The 24,551-nt window shown below is 37.7% G+C and overlaps 1 protein-coding gene across 2 annotated transcripts in view; it reads left to right on the top strand.

Annotated features, from left to right (window-relative positions):
• LOC134569102 (polypeptide N-acetylgalactosaminyltransferase 6-like) overlaps positions 1-24,086 on the top strand; it is a 66,167-nt gene extending 42,081 nt beyond the window's left edge. For both annotated transcript variants that reach the window (XM_063428012.1, XM_063428006.1), the window contains exons 3-11: positions 5,223-5,395; positions 10,713-10,862; positions 12,537-12,771; positions 15,450-15,567; positions 18,173-18,373; positions 21,083-21,214; positions 21,524-21,625; positions 22,351-22,509; positions 22,800-24,086. In XM_063428012.1, the coding sequence (XP_063284082.1) occupies positions 5,223-5,395; positions 10,713-10,862; positions 12,537-12,771; positions 15,450-15,567; positions 18,173-18,373; positions 21,083-21,214; positions 21,524-21,625; positions 22,351-22,509; positions 22,800-22,913 (1,384 nt within the window). In that variant the 3' untranslated portion in view covers positions 22,914-24,086. The remainder of the gene's footprint in view (positions 1-5,222; positions 5,396-10,712; positions 10,863-12,536; positions 12,772-15,449; positions 15,568-18,172; positions 18,374-21,082; positions 21,215-21,523; positions 21,626-22,350; positions 22,510-22,799) is intronic.
• The last annotated feature ends 465 nt before the right edge of the window (positions 24,087-24,551 follow it).

The following is a 24,551-nucleotide window of genomic DNA, read 5'->3' as shown; positions in this document are numbered from 1 at the left end:
GCTTGCGGTCAGGAGGCACAGCAGTGGAAGTCAGCTTGATACGTCTGCAGGCCTGTGGGTACCGGTCCAACTTTCACCGGTCCAAAGGGGGGGGGGGGAGGAGAACCGATTTGCACAATCAAGTCAGGTCATCCAGCTAGTGTGCCAGGAGAGCGTCCGTCTCTCCCATACCAGGTCCACCTGTAGGCTGCAAAGTTAAGATTTCAGGTGATCTGGTAAATAGCGTCATGATTTTAATATCTGCAGGTTCCTCCGAGTGCCCCCTTTTCATGCAAGTGTTGTTGTGTGGTCAGATCTGCAAACCGGCAGTCGTTTAGTGCTTTAAAACATCCGCTTGGATGTTAGGCCTCGCCACCTTTAGCAAAGTTTTAATGGCCAAAAACATCTCCGCTTAAAATGATTGAATTTTGAGAGAGGATAAATACTCAACACAAATAAAAATGGAATATCTTAAAGTTGTTATCCATAGCGATATAATTTTTAACAGCAGTGTGTTTGTGTCTGTGTGTATAATGGAATATGCTACAGAAATTTTATGATGGTTCTCTTTTAAAGGTAACCTTCATGCCATAATCATTGGGAGATAGGAGGGGAGGGGGCTTTTGATGGCCTTTAAGAGCCTGATTGGGCCACTGCAGTATCGGTGATGCTGGAAGGAATCCAGATAGGTCTCATCAGGTTCCTGGAAGGGTGCTGCAACCCTCTGGCAGAGTGACCGGGCCCCTTTAAAGTTTGCCGAGAATGCTAAGAGGAAGTAACTATCTGTTACTTACTCCCAGTTTACAGACCGCAAAAGCTGCAGTAACTGAGAAGGCACTGTGAAGGGAGAAGGGCGCACTGCAGGCAGTTGTCTTCAGACTCCCATAATCAACCAGCTCCAAGAAGTCACCTTCCAGCAACCAAAAGGTATGGAAGCAGGGGGGTGGTTAACATTATGTACATTGCAATTTTTGTGTGTGCCAGTGTCTGTATGTATGTATCTGTGAGTGTCACTTTGTATCTGTGTGTCTATATCTTTGAGTGTCAGTGTGTATGTGTGCGTGTGTAGGTATAGGTTTGTATCTCTGTGTGTGTGTCTGTGAAGGTATGTTTGTAGCTCTGTGTGTCAGTGTGTTTCTGTGTCACTGTGTGTTGCCACATATGTGTGTGCATACATCCCAGCATTCAAAAAAGCAAAACTACATACAAACACAATCCTACTATCAAATACCAACACTACATTCAAATACACTCCAGTATTAAAACACCAGCATTCTATACACACACGAAAATGACACAAATACTCCCCTTCATTCAAACTCCAACACTAAATACAAACACACCCATTCGTTCCAATGCACCACACACATATTGCATACAAAACTGCATTCAAATGGCAACACTATACACAAAAAGACACTTGCATTTATCTCACACACTCCGTAAATAAACATGCTTACATCTCTGTGGAATATGTTGGCGCCTTATAAATGGCCGTAATAAATGGTAATACATTCAAACTCACAAAAACTGCTATGGAGTAAAACCTGCAAATGGTAGTTCCCCAGCTGGAAATGCATCATGGGATATAAACAACAGATGGGAAACTATATTTTGGCTGCATTTGTGCTAGGAGGGGCCCCAAATAATTCCTTGCACTGGTGCCCCCTCTGCGTTCGTTCCATCACTGAGAGGAGAGATAGGCCATGACATAGCCCAAACTGTGGTAGTGTAAGCTTAAAGGATCACCATAGTGTCAGGAAAACAAAGCGTTTTTCCTGACGCTATAGTGCCCTGAGGGTGCCCCCACCCTCAGGGTCCCCTTCCCGTGGCGCTGAAGGGGTTAAAATCCCTTCAGCCATTTACCTTTATCCAGCGCTGAGCTATTTTTTTAAAAAAAAATTTTTAAATACTATCCTTCAGAACTTACCTTATCACCTAAATATGACACTCATTCACTGCTATCAAAATTGTAGCACTTTACCAGTTCTGATAGTAGAACATATTGCTTATATACCCTACATTTGTTCAGTTATTCTACAGCTTTCTGTTGATATCTAGCCACACCTGACCATAAAAATCCAAGTTCTTAAAATGAGAGCATTTTTTTTTTCCTTTTCGTTTGAAGAGAGTAAGTCTGGAGATGGTTACTCCAACCACCATGACCGCATTTCTTTTTGAAGTGGTCATGGTGGTATGAGTCTGGGTGTGCAGTATTTTCTGCTTGAAACACTGCCCATCCAGAGTTATTTATTTAATTGTGTGCTGGGGGCTAGTTGTTACGGGCTGCCTTAATGTCAGTTCTGTGAATATTTTCTGTATGTCATCTCCACACTGTAGACCACTGCAATCTGAAAACTGAACAAGAATTAGAGCAGCGCTAAACAAACTTTAGAGCATGTCATCATCAACGTTTCAGCCATCTCACGTGGCTTTCATCAGGATCAGTATAGCACTGATCCTGATGAAAGCCATGTGAGATGGCTGAAACGTTGATGATGACTAGAATTATGTTTTAAGAATATTGGAATAAAGAACTATTTTATCAAGATACAGACCGTGAGTGCAAGCCTTTTTTTCAGTATATTATTTATATATATATATATAATTTTTTTTTTTTTTTTTTTAATCGACAGAGGTAATCAATATATGAAGGTGATCATGTTGTACATTTCCGTATTACTTCCAGATCTATTGTATTTTATAAAACCTTTTGCAATCTCTGTTCATTTATGTGCTACTATAATTTTCTTCGTTCACACGTTCCATCATGGAGTCCATTTCCAAGCACCTATACTGTAACCAGTCCTGTACTAGAACTCTGAACAAACTGTTGCTTTGTCTTGTGCCCTTATCTTACTTGGCACTCACTAGGTTAATTGACCTCATTTCAAAACCTGCGCCTTGGATCTCATAACTTCACTGTTACATGCAACACTGGGTCATCAGACAGAGGTTGACAATTGATGCATGTGTGGGAGCTTTTTTCTGTGAAGCTGAAAGATTTGGGAAAGCTCATATTCCACAGCGGGTGTCTGTCCCTGCCTTGGCAGGTGTGTCCATAACAATAGGGGTAAAAAAATTAAATAAATACATTCCCCGGGAGTACAAGAATGCTTTTCATTAAAGCAAATGAGGGGAAAAAGGGTTCTGAACCAATTTAATTTGAAGCATGGTAGCCACCCTCTTTAGCAACTTCCTTCTTTTTTTTTTTTCTTTTTTTTTTTTATAATGATAAAAAAAAATTAAAAATCCCAAAACTGTAACAGCTGTCTCCATGGCCGGTCAATAGAGAAAATGAAAGAAGAATCATTGTTTCATTTGAAGGCAGCGGGAAAACCTGAGCTCTCATGTGGAACATTTTCCCTGTTTGATGTAGGATTGAGGTATGCGGCCTGTAAAAGAACTATTCACACTGGTGTTGAAAAGCTGTGAACAAGATTTGTATAGTGTGTCTGCCTCCCAAAAAAATGTCCATCTACTTTATTTTCTTTCTTATTTTTTTTTTTTTTTTCCCTGTAGCTATTCTTGAAATCAAATGAATGTGTGCATATGCATACATACCCATAACGTGTGCAAATATTTTGTGCAAACAATATAATCAAACAGATCATAATATACAACAGAAACAGATCATTCTTAGTGACAGTTCAGCTTCTGTGCTGGGTAATTGGACATGCTTCTCAAGTGTCCTGGATCCAGCGAGAGCAGTGTCCTGCTTTAGTTTCTATGGGAACCCAAAGAAAGTCAGAGATATTGCCATAAGTACATACATTTACAAACTGCAAGTGGATCATGCATGTAGATTGTTAACCTGCCTCAGCTCCGTGTTGGGATGTTGCATTAAATCCAGGTAAGCTGCAGTAACTTCATGTGACGGTCACCCAAAGAGTCGAGGGGTATATGCCGCCAGAGATGTCCTTTTCCATTAGTTGGAGCAGTGCTGCAGTTTGCACCAGTTGATATCTCAGCCGACCAAGAATCCAATATAGCTGTGGAGCTCTTACAAGAGCAAGTGGTATAGCTGTTCCCTACAATCACGAGACAAGGCTTCATTTTGAGGGTTAAGCAGGAATTAATTTTAATAATGCCACACTGGCCTTTTATGACAATCCCCATGCAAGGGGTACGCCCACATAAACCTTGTTGGGGACTCCAACACAAAGACACAGACCAATAAGAACAGTGATTAAATGCACGACACTCCCATGACAAACATACAATGCCTCCTCTCTGCCTGGGTGATAATTTAGTCAGATACTGTATCAATTCAATTCAGGCAGAAAAAACACATATTTTACAAAACCCCAAAAGTATCTCAAATACACATGATATTCCCACAATAGCCCTGATCTAGGTGACCAACATATCCAAAAATTACCCAGATCAGTTCAGGGGTTCAATAATTCTATGTAAGTCATTATTTTGAACGATCACACGCATGGTCCCATGCCCAAAACCGTTCCAGAGAATCAGGCTGTGCGAAATCCTGACTGTAGCCATTTGTGGATAAAATAATTATATGTCTCTTGTTCGTGAGTTTCTTTTTACCGAAGGCCGTTCGACTCCCGTTCGAATAGCTGAATATCCATGAAAGGTAAAGTTTTAGTGGTGTTCGCACCATCAAGTGTCCGATTTGAGTTCCATGAACTCGACGACCAAACACCGCTCATTGTACTCACTTCAAATGGCTTCGAGAGTTCGGGAGTTCGAAGTGCCACTTCAAAAGTTTGAATGGTTCCTGTTACCAGTCCCAACAGGCGAAATTAATACAAATAATGTCCAGAAATGAAATGAGGGGGGAGGGGGAGAATGATGGCATTGATGTGGCACTGGAAGCAGATACAGATCTCTAGAACTCTGAGATGGCATTATTTCCCATGATGCTGACTTCACTCTGGTATATATTTTCTATCAGCCGAATTTAGGGTTTGAGTAGGGACAGTGTGTTGGGGTTCTGTATGGGTTAAGGGTTAGGATTAGTATTAGTATATTAGGACAATGGGGGGTAGGGTAAGCATAGTGTAGTGGTTAAAAAAAACGGTTTAGTAGTGTCCCAAAATGCCTGTAAAGAAAAAAAAAACTAAATAAGAGTGTTGAATTATGATGATAACCTATTTAATTGTTTAACATCCTTTTATTTTTTTATAAGGAATGCTCACATATTTGTATTTATTCTTATAGATACATTGACAAATTTAAAAAAGTGTGTTTTTAATAGTGTTTTTTTTTATTATTTATAGGTGCATTGAGCAAAAATTCAAGCGCTGCCCACAACTTCAATCCACTAGTGTAATCATTGTGTTTCATAACGAGGCCTGGTCAACCCTGCTCCGGACAGTGTATAGCGTTCTACATACATCGCCCGCAATATTGCTAAAAGAAATCATTCTTGTGGATGATGCTAGTGTGGATGGTAAGTACATACTTTCCAAGTGTCCCACTTTAGGCGCCAGTCACTATTTTGGGCCTATATCTCTCTGTACCTCTTTTTTGGTGTGCCTGCATGTATACCTGCATTCCAAACCACAATAATACTCGCAGTAACGTGTCTTTAAACAGTAATGTGTTCGAAATCAATTTCTTTAAATTGTTCTTGTTCTTAATTAAGTTTTAGTTGCATGAATTGTTTGTAAGCCACCTCAAACTTCTTAGATTAGTCCACCCCTGGTCACACTCACACTACTTAAAGTTATTTGTCCATTGTAAGTAAAATGAATGAATTAATCTCTTAAATTACTTTTCGCAAATCAATAAGGATAAGATGGAGTATAAATAATGCAAAGTAACGTAACATGGCAGGTACAAATACCTATGCAGAGCCTCTGTTTGTGTGGATTCCCCTTATTGCCTTATTGGGGAAGGGGCCAGAGGCCAGAGTGTTGGGCTCTATAGCTCTGCATCTTTTTTTTGCCCTCTCTGCAGCGCTTGGGGCGCTACCTTGAAATGCATCAGTAAGCCATGCAGAGGCGTGCCTTTATAGGCTAGTGGGTAGATTGCCCAGATTATAGATGGACACCAGAGAACTGCTTTGTGACTTCTCTGAGCTGCGGGTAGTTCGCTATTTTAACCTGCCGCAACACAGATGTTCTGAAATTAAAAGTCCAAAGCTTGTGACAGCCACTGCAGGAAGTCTTCTGCTCCTCGCAGAGGGAGAGACGGGAGGCTTAATACACAATGACCACCAGGGTGTGTTGTAATGCCCCCCCTCCCTGCTTAAAGGTAATCGGAATGAGGGTTATTGATTATACACACAGACACTCCCTCTCTTCTTCCCCACTCTTTTCTTCCCCTCCCCGCTCTCTATCACTCGCGCTCTCTCTCTCGCCTTTTAATTAAAAGGTCTATAATAAATAAATTAAAGGGACACTATAGTCATCTGAACAACTTTAGCTTAATGAAGCAGTTTTGGTGTATAGAACATGCCCCTGCAGCCTCACTGCTCAATCCTCTGCAATTTAGGAGTTAAATCCCTTTGTTTATGAACCCTAGTCACACCTCCCTGCATGTGACTTGCACAGCCTTCCATAAACACTTCCTGTAAAGAGAGCCCTATTTAGGCTTTCTTTATTGCAAGTTCTGTTTAATTAAGAATTTCTTATCCCCTGCTATGTTAATAGCTTGCTAGACCCTGCAAGAGCCTCCTGTATGTGATTAAAGTTCAATTTAGAGATTGAGATACAATTATTTAAGGTAAATTACATCTGTTTGAAAGTGAAACCAGTTTTTTATTTCATGCAGGCTCTGTCAGTCATAGCCAGGGGAGGTGTGGCTAGGGCTGCATAAACAGAAACAAAGTGATTGAACTCCTAAATGACAGTGAATTGAGCAGGGGAATGATCTATACACTAAAACTGCTTTATTTAGCTAAAGTAATTTAGGTGACTATAGTGTTCCTTTAAAGCAATATCTCACCCCCATCCACATACTACATCCCCTCCACACACGCTCACTCTGCTTAACCAACAAAAACGCACTACATCCCATACACTGAAACAATCACACTGTGTCCACAATACACATACACTGCATTCCCTACACAAACACACTACATCCAACATGTGAATTGCTTGTGTTTGCCTGTGTGCTTATTGGTGTTTGTGTGTCTCTATGCTTGTGTGTAGCTGTCCGTGTATGCCTGTCTCTTTATGTGTACGAGTGTGCCAAGAGATGTGTTAATCAGTAAAATTAAAGTAGGGTAGGGTGAGCTCTGGGGAGGAGCCAGAGATGGAGCTTTATTAAATAACAAAATATTAAACAACTTTGAAAAAGCTTATCCGCAAATATTACATTAAGGTCTATATTGGTTTCCATGGTGACTACTCCTGATCACTTTATCAAAGAATACTCTTTTTCCCTTGATAAATGTCCCCCTTTTTTTTTTTTTCAATTTATATTTTTATTGAAGTTATGTATATTTAAACATCGTAATCTTTCTTTTGTGTTACAAGGTTTCATATGGGACAAGTAATAGAAAAAAGAAAAAACATAAATTATGCGTATAGTTAGTATGTATGCTTAACATAGTAACATAGATCTCTTAGTGTACATATACATATTGTATAGGTATTTTAGGTAGGGGGTTGATCTCTCGTTATGCAGCATCAGTCCTGGGTGACAGACCTATTCCCGGTACTGTTTGTGAGTCACTTAGCAAATCTGCGATCTGGTTCTCTCATGCCTGCAGGTGTCAGCCTCTTTATTGCCACGGTGCTCGGTGCTCGGTGTTGCTCGCGCTCATGGTGGAGGTGTTGTTCCTGCTTTGCTGCTGTGGCTTCTGTCAGGGGGGTCTCTTGCCGTTGCCTTGGGGTCAGTCCTGTGTGTTTGAGGAAGCTGTCTATGTCATCTGCTGAGGTGAGTGTATGGCTGTCACCTGCGATGTCGGTGATGAGGGAGCCATCCATGCCCCAGCGGTACCTCAGGTTAGCGTCTCTCAGTTTTTTAGCCACAGGTGCCAGTTTCCTCTTTTCCGTGAGCGCTGAAAACGGCGTATCAGGGTATACTGTTACTTTATGGCCTTCGTGGGTCACTGTGCCTAGTTCCCTTGATCGGGTCATGATTGCGGCCCGTATGGAGATGTCCCTTGTGACCATGATGATGTCTCTGGGCGCTTCTGCGGGAGCTGCTGCGGATTTCCGCACTCTGAAAGCTGAGGTGATTTGTGTCTTATCCGTGGGGACTTTAATGTTCATGGCTATCATGATGTCATGTATATAGGGCAGGAGCTGAGCGTCTTCTATGCGCTCTGGGACTCCTCTAAGGCGCAGGTTTTTCCGTCTGTGCCTTGCCTCCATAGTTGTCATTGAGCGTCTCAGGTCTCGTACCTGTAGGTTGAGCTCCTGTAGGTTGTGCTCGGTGGCAGAGATTTTGTTGTCTCTGGTTACCTCCCTTGTCTCCAGGTCTTGGACCTTGCGGCTGACGTCCTCTACTTCCGTCTGGACCTTCTGGAGGTCTTTTTTCCAGATCTGCCTTAGGTCGAGCAGGAGCCTTTTGATATCCCCTTTTGTGGCAGGGGATTCGTCTGCCTCATGCTCCGGCGAGCTGTCTCTGGTCTCTGAGCGGGACGAGGGCAGGGAGTCTATTTCTTCTGCCGAGGCTTCCGGTGAGTAACATGCCTCAGGCGCCATCTTGGGCCTCCGTGGAGGGTCAAAGGAGAGTCTGATGTCGGGCTGCCGGACCGATGCCGAGCTCAGATTCTTCCGGTTTTTCTTCCCCATAGTCTCTGCTTGGGGGTTTTATTTGTCTCGGGTGGATTTTCTAATTTTTCCCGATGTTTATGGCTTAGTGTCTCTTGTGGTGAGCGGAGCTCCGTGGAGAGGCGTCCGCTCAGTTCAGCCGCTGGCCACGCCCCCAAATGTCCCCCTTTTAATGTAATAGGGAGTGGAGCGCCACAGTTAGCTTTTTTTTCCCCCTTACATTATTTATAATCATTTTGTTCCTTTTTGCAACTCTGATTAGCTCGTTTGAGCAGGGCTCTTATCTACCTATTGTTCCTATTGTTCCTGTGCCATTGTGTGATTGTCTTTTATTGTAAAATTCCCCCCTTTGATAATATTGTAAAGCGCTGCGGAATATGTTGGCGCTATATAAATGCCAATAATAATAATAATAAAAACCCTATACCAAAACATCTGTTAAGTTCTCCTGGATCCTTAGACTGCCTAAAACAGGGGTCCTCAAACTCCGGCCCCCCAGATGTTGCTGAACTACAACTCCCATGATTCTCTGGCTATCTATGTAATTCAAAGAATCATGGGAGTTGTAGTTGAGCAACATCTGGGGGGGGGAGGGGGGAGGCGGAGTTTGAGGACCCATGCTCTAAGATATCAGTTGTTACTGAAAACTGCAACATTTTAAATGCTTCTTTCCTGTAGCAAAGAGTACTACATGCCACCAAGAAGATTACATACTTTGTTGTTTTACAGTAATACATTACCCATATTCACAATTTGCTATTGATGTGCAAAGATTCTGTGCGATAGAAGAAGTAGATAAAAATGCAGTTTACATGTAGCTATTGAGCGTTTAATAAAAACAAAACAAAAAAAGAATTTGGGCATCTGCCTCTAAAAATCTCAGCTCCAGCTTGGAGTGTCCCTTTAAGTTTATTGCAGATAAGGACTGTAATGGTTATTCTATGCAGCACCTTCAATCAGTAGGTTGCAGAACAGTCTGTCAGACAGAAGCAAATGTGATACATTTATTTTACATTGTTAATGAAATGAAGGACTCCACTAGGTCTGTCAGGGCCTCTTTGACAAGACTTGTTTATTAAGCATCCAATGTATCTGAGATGATTAAAAGGATTCGGTTACTAGAATGAAACTGCTACAAAGGAGTTCATTTTCTAGATTTGAACAGGACAGGGTTTGTGCATTTTAAAAAGACACTTGAAGTTTCTAGCAAAAAAATACATAAAACATTTGTTTCTTCCAGATTTCTCTAACAGAAAATTAAATAAAAACACAAAACTACAAATACATATCTACTCTAAAGCGTCTAAGCAAAAAAAATAATAATAATAATAATTGCATGCTCAGAAACACTTAAAAAAAAAAAAAATCATTTTTTTTTTTTTTTATAAAGAATAACAGTGAAATGTGTATTATCAGGAAAATAATGGCATTGAGGGGGTTTGGAGATGTCAAAATAAATAAGACCAAAGCTCACAGATCACGAGAACAAAAAATTGTGTGTATGTATGTGTGTTTAAATAAAGTGCAATTGTACTCTCAAAACAATTACATTTTAAAGCTTACCTGCAATGCAAGTAACATTTACTCACATTACCTTTTCATAGAGTGCAGTAAGTCTATGAGCAGTTATTCTTAATATACTATTGGGGTAATAATTTATAGGTATTAACATGTATAAATGATGGGCAAAGGGATTGAACAATCCAAATCTGCCTTAATTGCACCAACTAGAAAAAGGAACCCTCCCTCTTCCTGCCCCCGCCAAAGATGGTTGTGTAGGCAAGTGCTTTGCATTTTTCATTATAAGGTCATTTGGGCAATGCCCTCCTAAAGTACTTTTTTTTGTATGTCAGACATGTTTGGTTAGAACTGTTTCTTGTTTTGTACAGTACTGTGGAATATGTTGGAAATCAATCAATTGCATGTCGTTTTTATCCTGTAATTCAAACATTACCATAAGGTATCTTGGATCTACTTTCCTAAATCTACCTGCTGTATTTTGTAATACAAATGCTCGTATTTTGTTCCCCTGCACAGATTACTTGAAGGAGCCCTTGGACAATTATGTGAAGTCTCTACAGATTGTGAAAGTTGTGCGACAGGTAGAACGAAAGGGCTTAATCACTGCACGGTTGCTGGGTGCAAGTGTTGCCACGGGAGAGGTTCTGACCTTCCTGGATGCCCATTGTGAGTATTTACAAGCTGTTTGACCTAATTTATAAATGTTTTGAACATAGAAAGGAAAGCTATTGTGTTTCCTGTAAACCTGTCTGAAATCAAATTGTGTCTATATTAATTTAGCTGTTTTAAAAAAATATATAATCCTTATTTCTCTCTGTGAATGTAAAATAAGAAGGAAAAAAAAACAGCCTCACTTGATATATAGCCACAAAAAAAGTCTTTCATGATCTACATTTTTAGCAATCACTTTTTTTTTTTTTTTTAATGCAAGTCAGGTCCCTCACAATTAAGACAATCAACTCCTGTTTGTTCATTTTTTTTTTGTAGAGGTTGATAAAATTATCCAACCTGAGTTGGCCACATGTTTTGCTATGTGTTATCCTATGTACATCTAAAATGGTATTGCATATCATGTTGGTTATCCATTCTTTGTAAGTATGTATGGTTTGTTACAATATATGCATTTTTATTTTTTTCAATAAAAAAACCCCCAAAAAAACAAAAAAAACAGGCATTGTATCTTTCTTGCCTTTAGCCTGGGAGGGGGGACCATGCTGCCAACCCTGGTGGTGCTAGTGGTGAGTGAACTCTAGCCTGTAGAGTGTTGCCATGTCTTCCTCCCCAGCCGGCAGCCACATCACACTGCATGTGGGCCGGTGAGGGAGATCTTTGATCTCCCCACCAGCTCGTCCTGGAACACAGTGGGGCCGGCGCTCGGATAGCGCGGGCCCTACATGGACCGCCGGGGAGATCCTGTGACCTCCCCTGCCGGCCTCAACTCGATGTCCGGGCCTGGTTGTAGTCTATACATAACATAAAAAGACAAAAAAGTTTAAAAACTCCCATAGTGTAATATATCAATTCAACCATAGTGGGTGTAATAAAATAACAATGAGTTATATTTTTTACTCACATTTAATGGAGCTATAGACAGCTTCAGTTTGTAGAGCGTACAGTGGTATAATCCCCACTTACAGGATACGATTTAGGAGTCCTCAATAGCAAAGGTGCCAGAAACCCAGAAAAAATAGAAACACAACAAATAGCACTCTGTATGGTAAAATATGGTTAAAACTATAGGAATTCTAAAACCTACGTACCCTTGTAGGCAAGAACTTTTCACTTATTTTAGCCCTTTTCTGTTTGACTCAGAATTCCACCTGCACGTACTACTACTTAAGAGTATTTTGGGACATTTTATTGTTCTTATATCTATTTGTAGACTTTTTTTTATTCCTGGTAATAGATGTTTATATTTGTGTAATTTTAGGCGCAGCCCCTTTTCTTGTGTTTTTTGCTCTTTTCGATCTACTAAAGGGTTTGAGAGGGATCCCCTTATTTTGGTTGCTGTCCCTTCATTCTCTGTTAATTAGCGCTGATTTTTCTGCTTTTAGTGCAAAACAATGTCTTTTGAGTCCTAATTGGACGGCTTGCTTTTGGCAATGCACATGTGTACCAAAATACGAAAGGAATGTTTCCAGACCATTTTTGGATGTATACTTTGAAATTCTTATCTTTAATGCAAAAGGGGGCCCTATTTTATGATAACATGTCCATTAATTGTATGCACATATATAATCTAAGAAGTCTTGGACTAAACATAAAAATCTTATTTTAAAAAAAATGTATTTTGTATACATAACTCTTTAATTTTCATGCCTTGTTTTTACGGTTAAACAGGTGAATGTTTTCATGGCTGGTTGGAGCCTCTCTTGTCCAGAATTGCTGAAGATCATACTGCTGTTGTAAGTCCAGATATCACAACTATTGACTTAAACAGCTTTGAATTTTCCAAACCAGTCCAATATGGCAAGCAGCACAGCCGGGGGAACTTTGATTGGAGCCTTACATTTGGCTGGGAACCTATACCTGCACACGAAAAAGCAAGAAGGAAAGATGAAACATACCCTATTAAGTAAGTTCATAATGGTTTATTTACTTGATTGGCAGTTGGATTATTATTGAATATGCCTAGGTTTCTAGTGCACACTCGAGAGAATGCCTATTGTATGTTCAGCATATATTTTTTTGGTTTCAATTTGGGTTTATCCTCTACACATTCCTAAATAAGTATAGGTTTTAGGATTACATTGTCCAGGTGGCAAAAATCACTCAACCAAATAGTTTAGCATCCTTACAAAATTGTGGCTACTCTAGCATCTAGTTTGTGTGCTTGTAAGGCAGGTTTCACAAACCAAATGTAACCCAAGACATTCTTCTCAATCAATGAGACTTTGTCTTATGTTTCTGACATATTTATTGCATTCTAATTCTTAAACTAAAAGGGGTGGTATGCAGTAGAATTTCAATTTTAGGCATGTATGTTACTCTTTAATGAAACAAAGAAAGAAAAAAAAAAAAACCTTTCTTAAAAAATACTTATATTTAGATGTGTGAGCATATCTCTATGTATATTACTTGTAGACCCCAAGACTGCAGAAAAATTGTAATTTTCATGGTTAAATACTGTAATGCCATTGAAATTATTTTGCGTGTACATAATGTTAATACACAGGCATTCAAATTCTCACCCACTCACTGCACACAGTCCATAACCACTCTGCAGAGTCCAGCATGCAACTACCACCTCCTTCTCAAACCATTACTAGTGGAAAATATACTTGACATGACTATGGATCCTTGACAAACAGCAGACTATTGGAAATTGACAATTCCAAGATCCCGTCTCCTGTGAAGGACCTCTTACTTAAATAAAACTCAAAAATTGCACCTAGATCACAAGATGAAACCTCTGTACCTGAAATCCTATATGTCCCACAGGAGTCTTGGAGTCTTTAGCCACTGAAATAGAGTACATGAGTTTGGAAACTCTAAAGAAAATGTTTTTCACAATAGATTAAAAAATGGGATTTATTGACTTTAAGAGGTATAATTACAAGATCCCCTGATGCAATTTTTAAATGTAACCTATATCTGCTATGGATAATTAAGAAAGACATCACCGCTTGGAACAAGCTTTTTTTTTTTCATGCCAAAAATGCTGTATATGTTGCTTACATATGTATGCCTTTTTATTTTTTTATTATTTTTGTTATTTTATTTATAAAGGCCATAGTGTCTCTGTAGCATAATCTATTGTATCCCACATGCACGAGATTCTTAGCAAAGATGCTTTTTTTGTTGTTGTTGTTGTTGTTGTTGTTGTTGTTGTTTTCTTCTTATTTTACCTGTGCTTTTCACGTTTCATGTTTCCTTTTGTGGTATTGGCTCCACATCCCATTTTGAGGTTTTTATTTATTTATTATTTATGTTTTATATTGTTATTAATTATTTTTTTACATCTACATCTTATTTAACCCTTGCTCCCTCTTCCCGATTCTCCACCCGCACACATCTATCTTTCCCCAGAGGGTGTTACTCGTTTTTATGCTTCCTGACACTTCTTGCCATTACCCTCCAAAAACAGGTTCTTGGGAATGGAAAACCCTCTATTTACATTTTGACCCTTGTCAAGATATGCTTCATTTTCAGTTGCCCCTATAGTATGAAACACATCTGCTTATGGTGCATTCCCTACTGCTTGTAATAGGTGTGCTATTTTGAAATCTGTTATTACCTTGGGTTAAAACTGATCATAGGATGGTACTAGATGCAATAACAATAGAATGACTGTGGATTATGTTGGTGTCATTTCTTGAAAATCCAGTTAGTGGAATGCAACACTAACTGTAACTCCCAGATTCCATTTTACAAACCACAATTACAGGAAGCTCTTAGTACCTAGATTAAAATAGATTGTAACCTTGTTTTGTTTGAGAAGGTCATTTAAAGCCAAGTTAGCAACCTTGTATAAAGCTGTTTTTAATTAGTGTTTGATAGTCCATGTTTTTGAAATCACATCTGATGTTACTAAATGATATCTTTGCTGCTGAAAACAAGCTGTCTCACTGTTTATGAAACCTGTAGAATATTATTTAAAGAGCATGCTGTTTACATAAATTATGCGTTTACTTACAAAGTTATTTACTAAACATGCAATTAATGGGGTTTTGTCAAAGAAATGCAAATTGTAGGACCAAATAGGGCTGGAAGATTTTCCCATTTTCCAACGTGTCTATTCTGGTCTTAAAATTTTAAATCTAAATTCTCTCATTAGTTCCTCACAGTTAGTGGCAAAGGCTGTGTATTAAATGATGTGTTATCAATATCTGTAGGCTGTTTTAGCAGCAGCAGCAGCAAAAAAAAAAAGAGAAATCTAAAATTGTATGCATAGGAGAGACAATTGAGGATGTCATAGTAAAACATTCAAATATATAACCATAACCGTGACAACTAAAACAATTGCAACTTCTCAATAAAATGTCATCTGATCTGTATTGAGCACTCAACTACTACTAGGTGTAGTTTCCATAAGACTCCTGTTATTCAAATTGACCATTAGTTGTGCTTTCCATCTCTCTAATAATGTTTTTCCCTTTTTTATAACCATGGCTGCAAAAGCACAATTTGCACTTTTCTAAGCCTATAGGCTGTATTATGGCGTGAGCACAGTTTCAGTGAGCAGGTAGAACCTGCTTTTCTGTTAATTGCATTATAATTGTTCCTCATGAGGTTTTCTCAAATCTATTCTAGGTCTCCTACTTTTGCTGGAGGTCTTTTTGCAATCTCCAAGGCTTATTTTGAGCACATCGGATCTTATGACGACCAAATGGAAATCTGGGGAGGAGAAAACGTAGAAATGTCTTTCAGGGTAAGGACTGGTAATATGATTTAGTTTGTGATATGAAGACCATTCTCTCCATTAATTTAAAACGGGCATAGGCAACCTTCGGCACTCCAGATGTTTTGGACAACACCTCCCATGGTGCCAGCATTATGGGGGGTGTAGTCCACAACATCTGGCGTGCCGAAGGTTGCCTACCCCTGATCTAAATAATCGTGCCCCGCTCTCCATTTAACTTTGTTGCACTGTTAATTTCTGTAACCATATAAATCTCCTCTTACCTCTGATTATGTTCCGCTTAGATTGTAAGCTCCTTGTGGCCCATTGTTCCCGTATGTCATATGCGTTTTGTTAGAATAAATGTGTGTTGTTTACCTATTGTACAGTACTGCAAAATATTTTGGCACTATATAAATAATTGTAACTGTTAAATATTGTCACTGCTCCTTCTGAGGTCGCAGTTTTAGCGGTAGGTCGTCTGACCAGGATCAATAGTGCAAAATAAGTCAATGTTTATTACCAGAAACATTTTATTCTGTAAGGTAATTTATTATAAGTGGTAAAGTCTATTGATTTGCAAAAAACTGATCCATATGATTTCCATTAAACAAACTCAGTCACTCTTAATGTGGTGGTTGCTTGATCACACCCAGAGAAGCGTGGTTCTGTTGGAACTGACCCTGCAACAGAATATATCTTGGGAAAACATTGACTGTTTAACACTTTTTATGTGAGCAGTATTTTAACATGCTTTTGCTGGATAATGGATCTACACTGTCAATCTAGAGTTCACCTAGATCTAATTCTCCCATATACTGCATTACACTCCTCTTACTCGTCACCTATATATATTGATAATGTATGCCCACAACACTATGTCCCTGAATACTTTAATAGGATACTATAGGCACCAAAACAACTTTAGCTTATTGAAGTGGATTTAATGTATAGACCATATTTGAAAAAAAAAATTTTTGTATCAAAATTAAACAAGCAAAAGTGGTTACATGTACTGTAGTACATTCGTACACTGTAGTGTCTTTTTTTTTTTCACATCTTTGATTAATCCTATTTTATCTGGGACGGGTACCGTGCCAAATAAAATTCTTCTCTTCTGAATCAACCCTTTGTCCTCTTGGCATCTTTAAAAGGAAGCAAGGACATAAAATAGAAGGGTTTCTTTTCTTTAAAATAATGACTCTGCAGTTGTATTGTTTTTAACTGTGTATTCATGGGTTTCTGATCCCTCGCAGTAGGAAGAATGCTTGCAGCAATAGACATCAACTGGTCTGATAGAACTGCAACTTGAAACCTCTAAAATAATTATTTGTATTAGTTAATAATGAGATGTGTTTTCTTAAAATAGCTGACAATTCATGCATGCCCAGATAGCTACAAATACATACAAACCTAGCATCGTTGTGTTTGTATCTGTTGTTTTATTGTTACCCCAGATAAAATCCAGCAGGCCTATGTAGTCTAGTTGGTGAAAACATGATACTTTGGTGTTTTGATGCCAATCCCCTAAAACAAAAAGTGCAAGTAGTGTGGTGCTTAAGTGTATTCGAATATAGTAAACAGGGACTCACCCCTCAATTCAAAGGGTGAAGATAGAAATCCCATTTAACAGAAAAAATAAAGATACATATAGTGAACAATTGTAATACAACTGTGGAAATCTGTATGAAGGCGAGTGAAAATAAACTCATGTTGTAGAGCCTTTTAAAATATAGGCTCTAAGCTTTGTAGCTTGTGTGGCATACACACCCTCTTTTTCTGGATCTTCAGATCAGTTGTTCCACATATACTATACAGAAAAGGGAGAAAACTTGAGAAATATCTCCTAAGTGCAGTATGTTGGTTAAGGGTAGTGAATAAAGCACACTTTTGTGAGAATGCTCACCTGGATAGGAGCCTTTAAACACTGGCTTCAAGTTACAATACATTAGTGTCTATTTAGGGTGACACTCCCCCTGATGGAACCCGGTAGAGGAGTCAGGATCAAGATGTTAAAGTGCACTCAGCGTATATTAAAATATATGATAAAAATAAAATAAAAATAAAGACTTAAGATAAATAAAACATAGTATTACTACAATATTGAGTCCATGGATCCTATGTAGTCTAGTTAATTCTATTCCAATCACAGGTTCTGGTTTAAGCAAACCCACACACTCCAGTTACTGTTTACTAAACTCATTAAATCTGCATGGATCACTAGGAGTTCTAAAGTACACAGGACACTTGTACAATAGTGGAATGTTTAATTTCTAACCTGTGATTGGATATCTGACATATGGGATTGCCCACCACGGGTACAGTAAAACTCCTGACTTAATCAGTGGATCAGTAATTTAGATTGTCCTATATATGCTTAATACTTGTTGGTAGTCTGGGTTGATAGAATTCCAGAACAGGAATAACTAGTGTTTTTTTGTTTTTGTTTGTTTTGTTTTTTGAATTTCCAATGCACCCATTTACTTGGAATTACTAGTTTTACGGTTTGATATAATGGAAGTTATCATGGATAGTAGAAAAAAAATATTCAAAAATAAATGTTCCCTTAGACAATGTGATTTGATATTTGTAGGGATGTTCTACATTAAATGGATCTTTTTTTCTTTCTTTAAAGGTCTGGCAATGTGGTGGACAGTTGGAAATTATACCTTGCTCTGTCGTGGGACATGTTTTCCGTACAAAAAGCCCTCATTCATTCCCCAAAGGTACTCAGGTAATCTCTAGAAACCAGGTCCGGCTTGCTGAGGTCTGGATGGATCGATATAAGGAGATATTTTACCGGAGAAACCAACAGGCAGCAAAAATGGTGCGAGAGGTATGTAAAAACAAAATCCGTTTGGAGCGCAGATACAAAGATGGCTATCCAGAAACCATAGGGATCCAAATTAAAACGGGTGGTTTCCTGGGTAAAATAATTGGTTCCCAAATGAAGTCAAAGAATCAAACACAACTTCCATCATAGCTTTGTTTTGTTTTACTTTTACAGTTTCTTTCTATCGACTTCAAAAACAATGACAAACTAAAAGACCTTCAAGGATTATTCTACAGATGTAATAACTACTTATTCAATTTTTAGGCAATTGTAGGGTAGTGGACACTGATTTGTAAGGGTTTGTTTGTTGGATCTTGAAATTTGATATTGGCACATTCACCCTCTCCATTATTACCTCTTCTTTTTTTTATTTGGCAAGATTTGTACCCAACTCCCTGTGTTCCTTGTGCATAACCCCTGAGACTATATTTACCTAGTACACAATATCATAAATATTATCTGAAGGAAAAATTATACTTTAGTAAATAATAAAAAAAAAAATAAAAAAAAAAAAAAATATATATATATATATATATATATATATATATATATATATATATATAGATATAGATATAGATATAGATAGATAGAGAGAGAGAGAAAGATATATCTATCTATCTATCTATCTATCTCTAGCTATCGTGTTAGCTTACTGTTTCTGGGAAATTAACCCCTTAAGGACCAAACTTCTGGAATAAAAGGGAATCATGACATGTCACACATGTCATGTGTCCTTAAGGGGTTAAGGTAGTGTGCAGATCAGGATACTTAAGCCAACTATAATCTTTAGCAATAAGGAGTACATAGACTGCCCTCTAATAGCAGAGAGGTTGAAGGGAACTCAAAAACATGCAGCAAATTGTCATCTTGATTCCCGCTCTATATTGTCAACACACCAAGCCCTTTGATCTCTTAATATTTAACCCCTTAAGTCCGGCGGACGTATATTTACGTCCTTTTAAAAGCGGCTCTAAACGCCGCAGGACGTAAATATACGCCCGCCGTTTTTTTTTTTAACTTACCCGGTCGCCGGTGGTCCCACGCCGGCGATCGCGGTTGGGGGGACTCCCAGGGAGCCCCCCCGCGGCAGATCTGCCTCCTCCGGTCCCTCCCGGTCATGTGAGAGTGAGGTCCTTGCGAGGACCTCACAATCACATGGCCGGTATAGCTGGCTTCTGTATTGCCAGCAGGGGGACCAACTGTAATGACAGTTGGTCCCCCTGCTGGCTGAAAATAAAATAAAATAAAGTTAAAAGTGTAAAAAAAAAAAATATATATATATATATACTTAGATCATATATATATATATTATATATATATGATCTAAGTGTGTATATATATACACATATATACACATACACCGTCTAGGTGTATTTTAATATTAATATATATATATATATAATTATATATATATATATATATTAATATAAAATTACACGTAGACTGATACTGATTAAATATATATATAATTATTGTTATATATATATATTTATAAATAATATAAAAAAAATAAATATGTAAATACGTAAAAAAATTAAATAAAATAATTAAAAATAAAATATTAAAAAATATATAGATGTTTTTATTTCGTTCTAACTGTATTGTGATATTAATATATATATATTTATATCAAAATACACGTAGAACGAAATAATATATATATCTATATACATAAATTAAATTACTTACACGGACGATATTACTGCTGCAATACTTTTTACTGTTTTGAAACACAAATATTTGTGTTCAGCGAAGTCTCCCGAGTACAACAGTACCCCTCATGTACAGGTTTTATGGTGTTTTCAAAAATTACAGCGTCAAATATAAGGCTTGTGTTTCATTTTTTTCACATTAAAATTCGCCAGATTGCTTACGTTGCCTTTATGACCCTATGGTAGCCCAAGAATGAAGATTACCCCTATGATGACATACTATTTGCAATAGTAGACAACCCAAGGTATTGCAAATGGGGTATGTCCAGTCTTTTTTAGTAGCCACTTAGTCACAAACACTGGCCAAAATTGGCGTTTTTTGCATTTTTCACACACAAACAAATACTAACGCTAACTTTGGCCAGTGTTTGTGACCAAATGGCTACTAAAAAAGACTGGACATACCCCATTTGCAATACCTTGGGTCGTCTACTATTGCAAATGGTATGCCATTATGGGTGTAAATTTATTTCCTGGGCTACTATACAGTCTCAAAGGCAACGTAACCAATCTGACAAATTTCAATTTCAAATGTAACACGCTATATTTGACCCTGTAACTTCCCAAAACACCATTAAACATGTACATAGGGGGTACTGTTTTACACGTGAGACTTTGCTGAATACAAATATGTGTATTTTATTGCAGTTAAAGCAAACAGTATTATGACATTGACAGTTAAAATGTCATGTAGAACTAAAAAAATAAAAAAAAATCTTATTTTCTCCCATGTTTTTCATATTAAATTATGTTTCATAGCTAAATATTTGATATTAAATGAAAGCCCTGTTTCCCCTGAATAAAATGATATATAATAAGGGGGGGTGCATTTAATATGAAAGAGGTGAATTACGGTTTGACAGACATATAGCGCAAATGCCAGGTTTTGTTTACATTTTGTTTCGTTCACAACTTGTACATTTGGCTGCGGTGTTAAGGGGTTAACTTCAGTAAGTAATGTTTGTTTTTTCTTTATTTATACTTTTTTTTTTTTTTCCAGAAAACCTATGGGGATCTTTCTGATCGATTGAAACTAAAAGAAGATTTAAGGTGTAAGAACTTTTCATGGTACCTGGAGACTGTTTATCCTGAGATTTTCATACCTGATCTGTCACCCACATACTACGGAGCAGTGAGTGCATTTTATTTTCAAATTATTTTATTAAGTTTTTACGTGGTTTTTATTTTGTTTGTTTATTTTTTTTTGTATAATGAAAGTTTATAACATACCATGGCAATGCATTTCCCAAGATATAAAAGTAAAATTAACAAAAGGGAAAGAAAGGCTATTAAAATATTGTAACATTTTCACATTTTGATCAATATTTTGATCAAATCAGTACAAATATTTTCCATGAGTTACATTGACCTAATGTATTTTTTTTTTCCAAAGTCTTATTGACTTTGCAGGTGCTGACTTAATAATTTGTTCTTCTTCCAGATAAAAAATGAAGGAACACAAAATTGTCTCGATGTTGGTGAAAATAACCATGGAGGCAAACCACTCATAATGTACCCATGCCATGGAATGGGTGGGAACCAGGTACAAAAGTATTTTTGTAACTAAAACTGCAACAGTTATGCAACCGTTTAAACATTTGTAACAATAAGGGACGGTGCATGTAGGAAAATTAACACACATTTTAATTTATTCCTTATCCTAAAGTCATCCTTTATGCAGAACATTAAAGTCCTTCAAATATATATATATATTGTGATAGCCGACTGTGGTGCATGTTTTTTGATGAATTTGACATCTATTTTACTATTTTCCTCTTAAATCTCTGTGTGACTAGTTTGCAATTGGGTTTCTTTTGAAGCCTGCAAATTCAATGATCTGTACATTGATGGCTTAGTCAACTCGGACATTCACCAGGAACAAGCAGGTTTTATGATAAGTTGAGCTGCTCTCTATTTACTGAAATAAATTGTGACTTGAACTTGCAAAACACACAAACACTAAAGATTCCTTGGTAACTTGTGGATTAGTCAAACACTTTTTCTCCCATGTGCAGTACATTTTCCCCATCACGAGTTCTATTGAAATCAAACTAAATACTGAATGAATAATCCTCTGCATTTCTGCCCACCTAATCCCTTATTTATTGCAGCATTTAGCAGCTTATAAAGAAAACATTTCATACTGGTTGGTGGTGAAGGTTTAAATTACTTTTGCCAATTTTACTTGCAGTGTTCTCAACATGTAAACTGAGATATATTCCATATTTCTTTTGTCTTCTACCGAGTGTTTCTTTTATTTTGTTCTAGTACTTTGAATACACCACTCAGCGTGAACTGCGGCACAATATCGGCAAGCAGCTATGTTTGCGTTCCAAATATGGCCCTGGTCAGGTGGAGCTCGGTGAATGTCAGTACAAAGGAAGAGGGACAACAGTGCCTGGAAATGAAGAATGGGAACTGACAAAGGTATGAACCACCACAAATCCAAGAGATTTTTATTTATAGACTCGGAATTGTGTATATTCAGTTTGGCAAAGCAGATAGCTTTAACCCCTTAAGGACACATGACATGTGTGACATGTCATGATTCCCTTTTATTCCAGAAGTTTGGTCCTTGAGTGGTTAAAGAAGTAATTTATCCCTAGTAGAACATTTATAACCTGATATTATGTTCATACTTTCATTGCCTCATGTTCTAACGAAATGCTATGCATAGGTTATGACATTTTGTTCTAATTAAAAACCTTTCTCCTTAGGATCGTCTACTTAGAAACGTGGGCTCAAATATGTGCCTAACATCTCGAGGGGAGCATCCATCGACTGCACCATGCAATTCAGTAGACCTTCACCAGAGATGGGGCTTCAGCTAAACCATTTGAATAAAGACAGCTGCCAGAGAGTGAATTACATTTCATGCAGTGACTTTTTTTTTATTCCACTGGACCTTAGACAAGAACATTTTCTAAAGACCAAAGTAACCAATTCCCTTTATTGTTTACCAGGGGACATTGTGTGTGTTCTGCCACTGTTTTGTTTACTACTAGAATTGTGCCTTGACAGTTGAGTGGATTGTAGAAAATTTACTTACTGTACCTTCTTTAATTATTTTTTTTTCCTAAAACCTGCCTAAAGTAGGACTTGGAACTCTAAAGTCTTTGGTTGTTGGATTGTTTTTTGTTTTTTTCAAATTGATGATTTTAGGGGTTTTAAACCAGCACATTATTACTTATATAGAGTACATTTTTTTTTACTTTACACTACACATTTGCTCGGTTACTTGATTTATTCTTGATCTTGTAAAATCATAGAAACTGTCTCGAGATGAAGACAACTTGACAGGCACTCATGTTCTATGTAGCGGTACTCAAGGTTATCTATAGTTAACCTGCTGAATTAGACTCCGACTTGGGGATGTAAGATTACCCTATGAATGAAGGAACAGCTGCATCATGGATTTTAGGGAATTTCCACTTTGGCTGTCTTATTAGTTTTGAACAAGAAAAACCTTATCAATATGTAATCCTTGCTGTGGGGGAGAGCGCTAAACCAGAGCACAAGAACCATCGACAAAAATCCACCTTCAGTAGTGGATTGAGAACTTTTCAAAAGAGCAAACCTCTTCAAACAATGTGCCAACTACTGAAAGGCATGCTACTCTGTGTACCCAAGTCAGCATTTGCACATCATGTCACAATGAAAATCTGCTCCATTAGCCACTGCTTGGGTAACAAACACAGATTGGTTTTAGCAAACAATTGTTTTTAATGTTGTTTTAAAGACTGTTAACATGTTCTCAAAAACAAAGTGTGTGTATTTTTGTTAACATTGAGAAAAAGTAACGGAACACATGACTGAATCACTGTGACTCAAAAAAATCAATCAATTTGGCCTTAAGGACTGTGCCTAAATTAGGCATTCTCTGATGCATAATTCATGTTTTGTATTTATATTCTGTCAATCAATGTATACTAAATGTTAAAAGTATTGTGGCAACTAGTTACAACACTGGACTATTGGCGAAAATAAAAATTCATTCATCCCCATATTTGTTCCCTTAGATTAAAAATAAATAGATTTTTCAGGTTTTTTTTTGTATTAGGTTTACATTTTCTCATGTGTAGATTCCCTCAATTTCTATTGGTGCCCTCAAACTGGTGGAGTTCATTAAAGAGTGTGTCAATGCTTCTACAAGTAACAATGGTTTCTCTAGTCGAGATTGAGTATAGGAAGTAAAACAAAATACTTTGGCATACCAGTTTTGCAACTGCAGAAACGTTTGTTCAGCAGAAGAGACACATATATTTTTATCCCACAATGGCTTGCTTAGGTGAAATGCATTATTATTTCAAGTTGTGAAACTGGCCCTTATTGTTATTATTACTGGTGTTTCTAAAGTCCCAATATATTCCACAGCACTGTACAATAAAGGGGGGGAGATACAGTATAGACAAACCAATAAAAAAAGGAATAGAGGACCTTGCCCATAAGCTGAGATCTAAGATTTACAG

This window comes from Pelobates fuscus, chromosome 1, assembly GCF_036172605.1.
Source record: "Pelobates fuscus isolate aPelFus1 chromosome 1, aPelFus1.pri, whole genome shotgun sequence".
Classification (NCBI taxonomy): domain Eukaryota; kingdom Metazoa; phylum Chordata; class Amphibia; order Anura; family Pelobatidae; genus Pelobates; species Pelobates fuscus.
The sequence above is the reverse complement of the archived record's forward strand: the minus strand, read 5'-3'. Positions and strand labels throughout refer to the sequence as shown.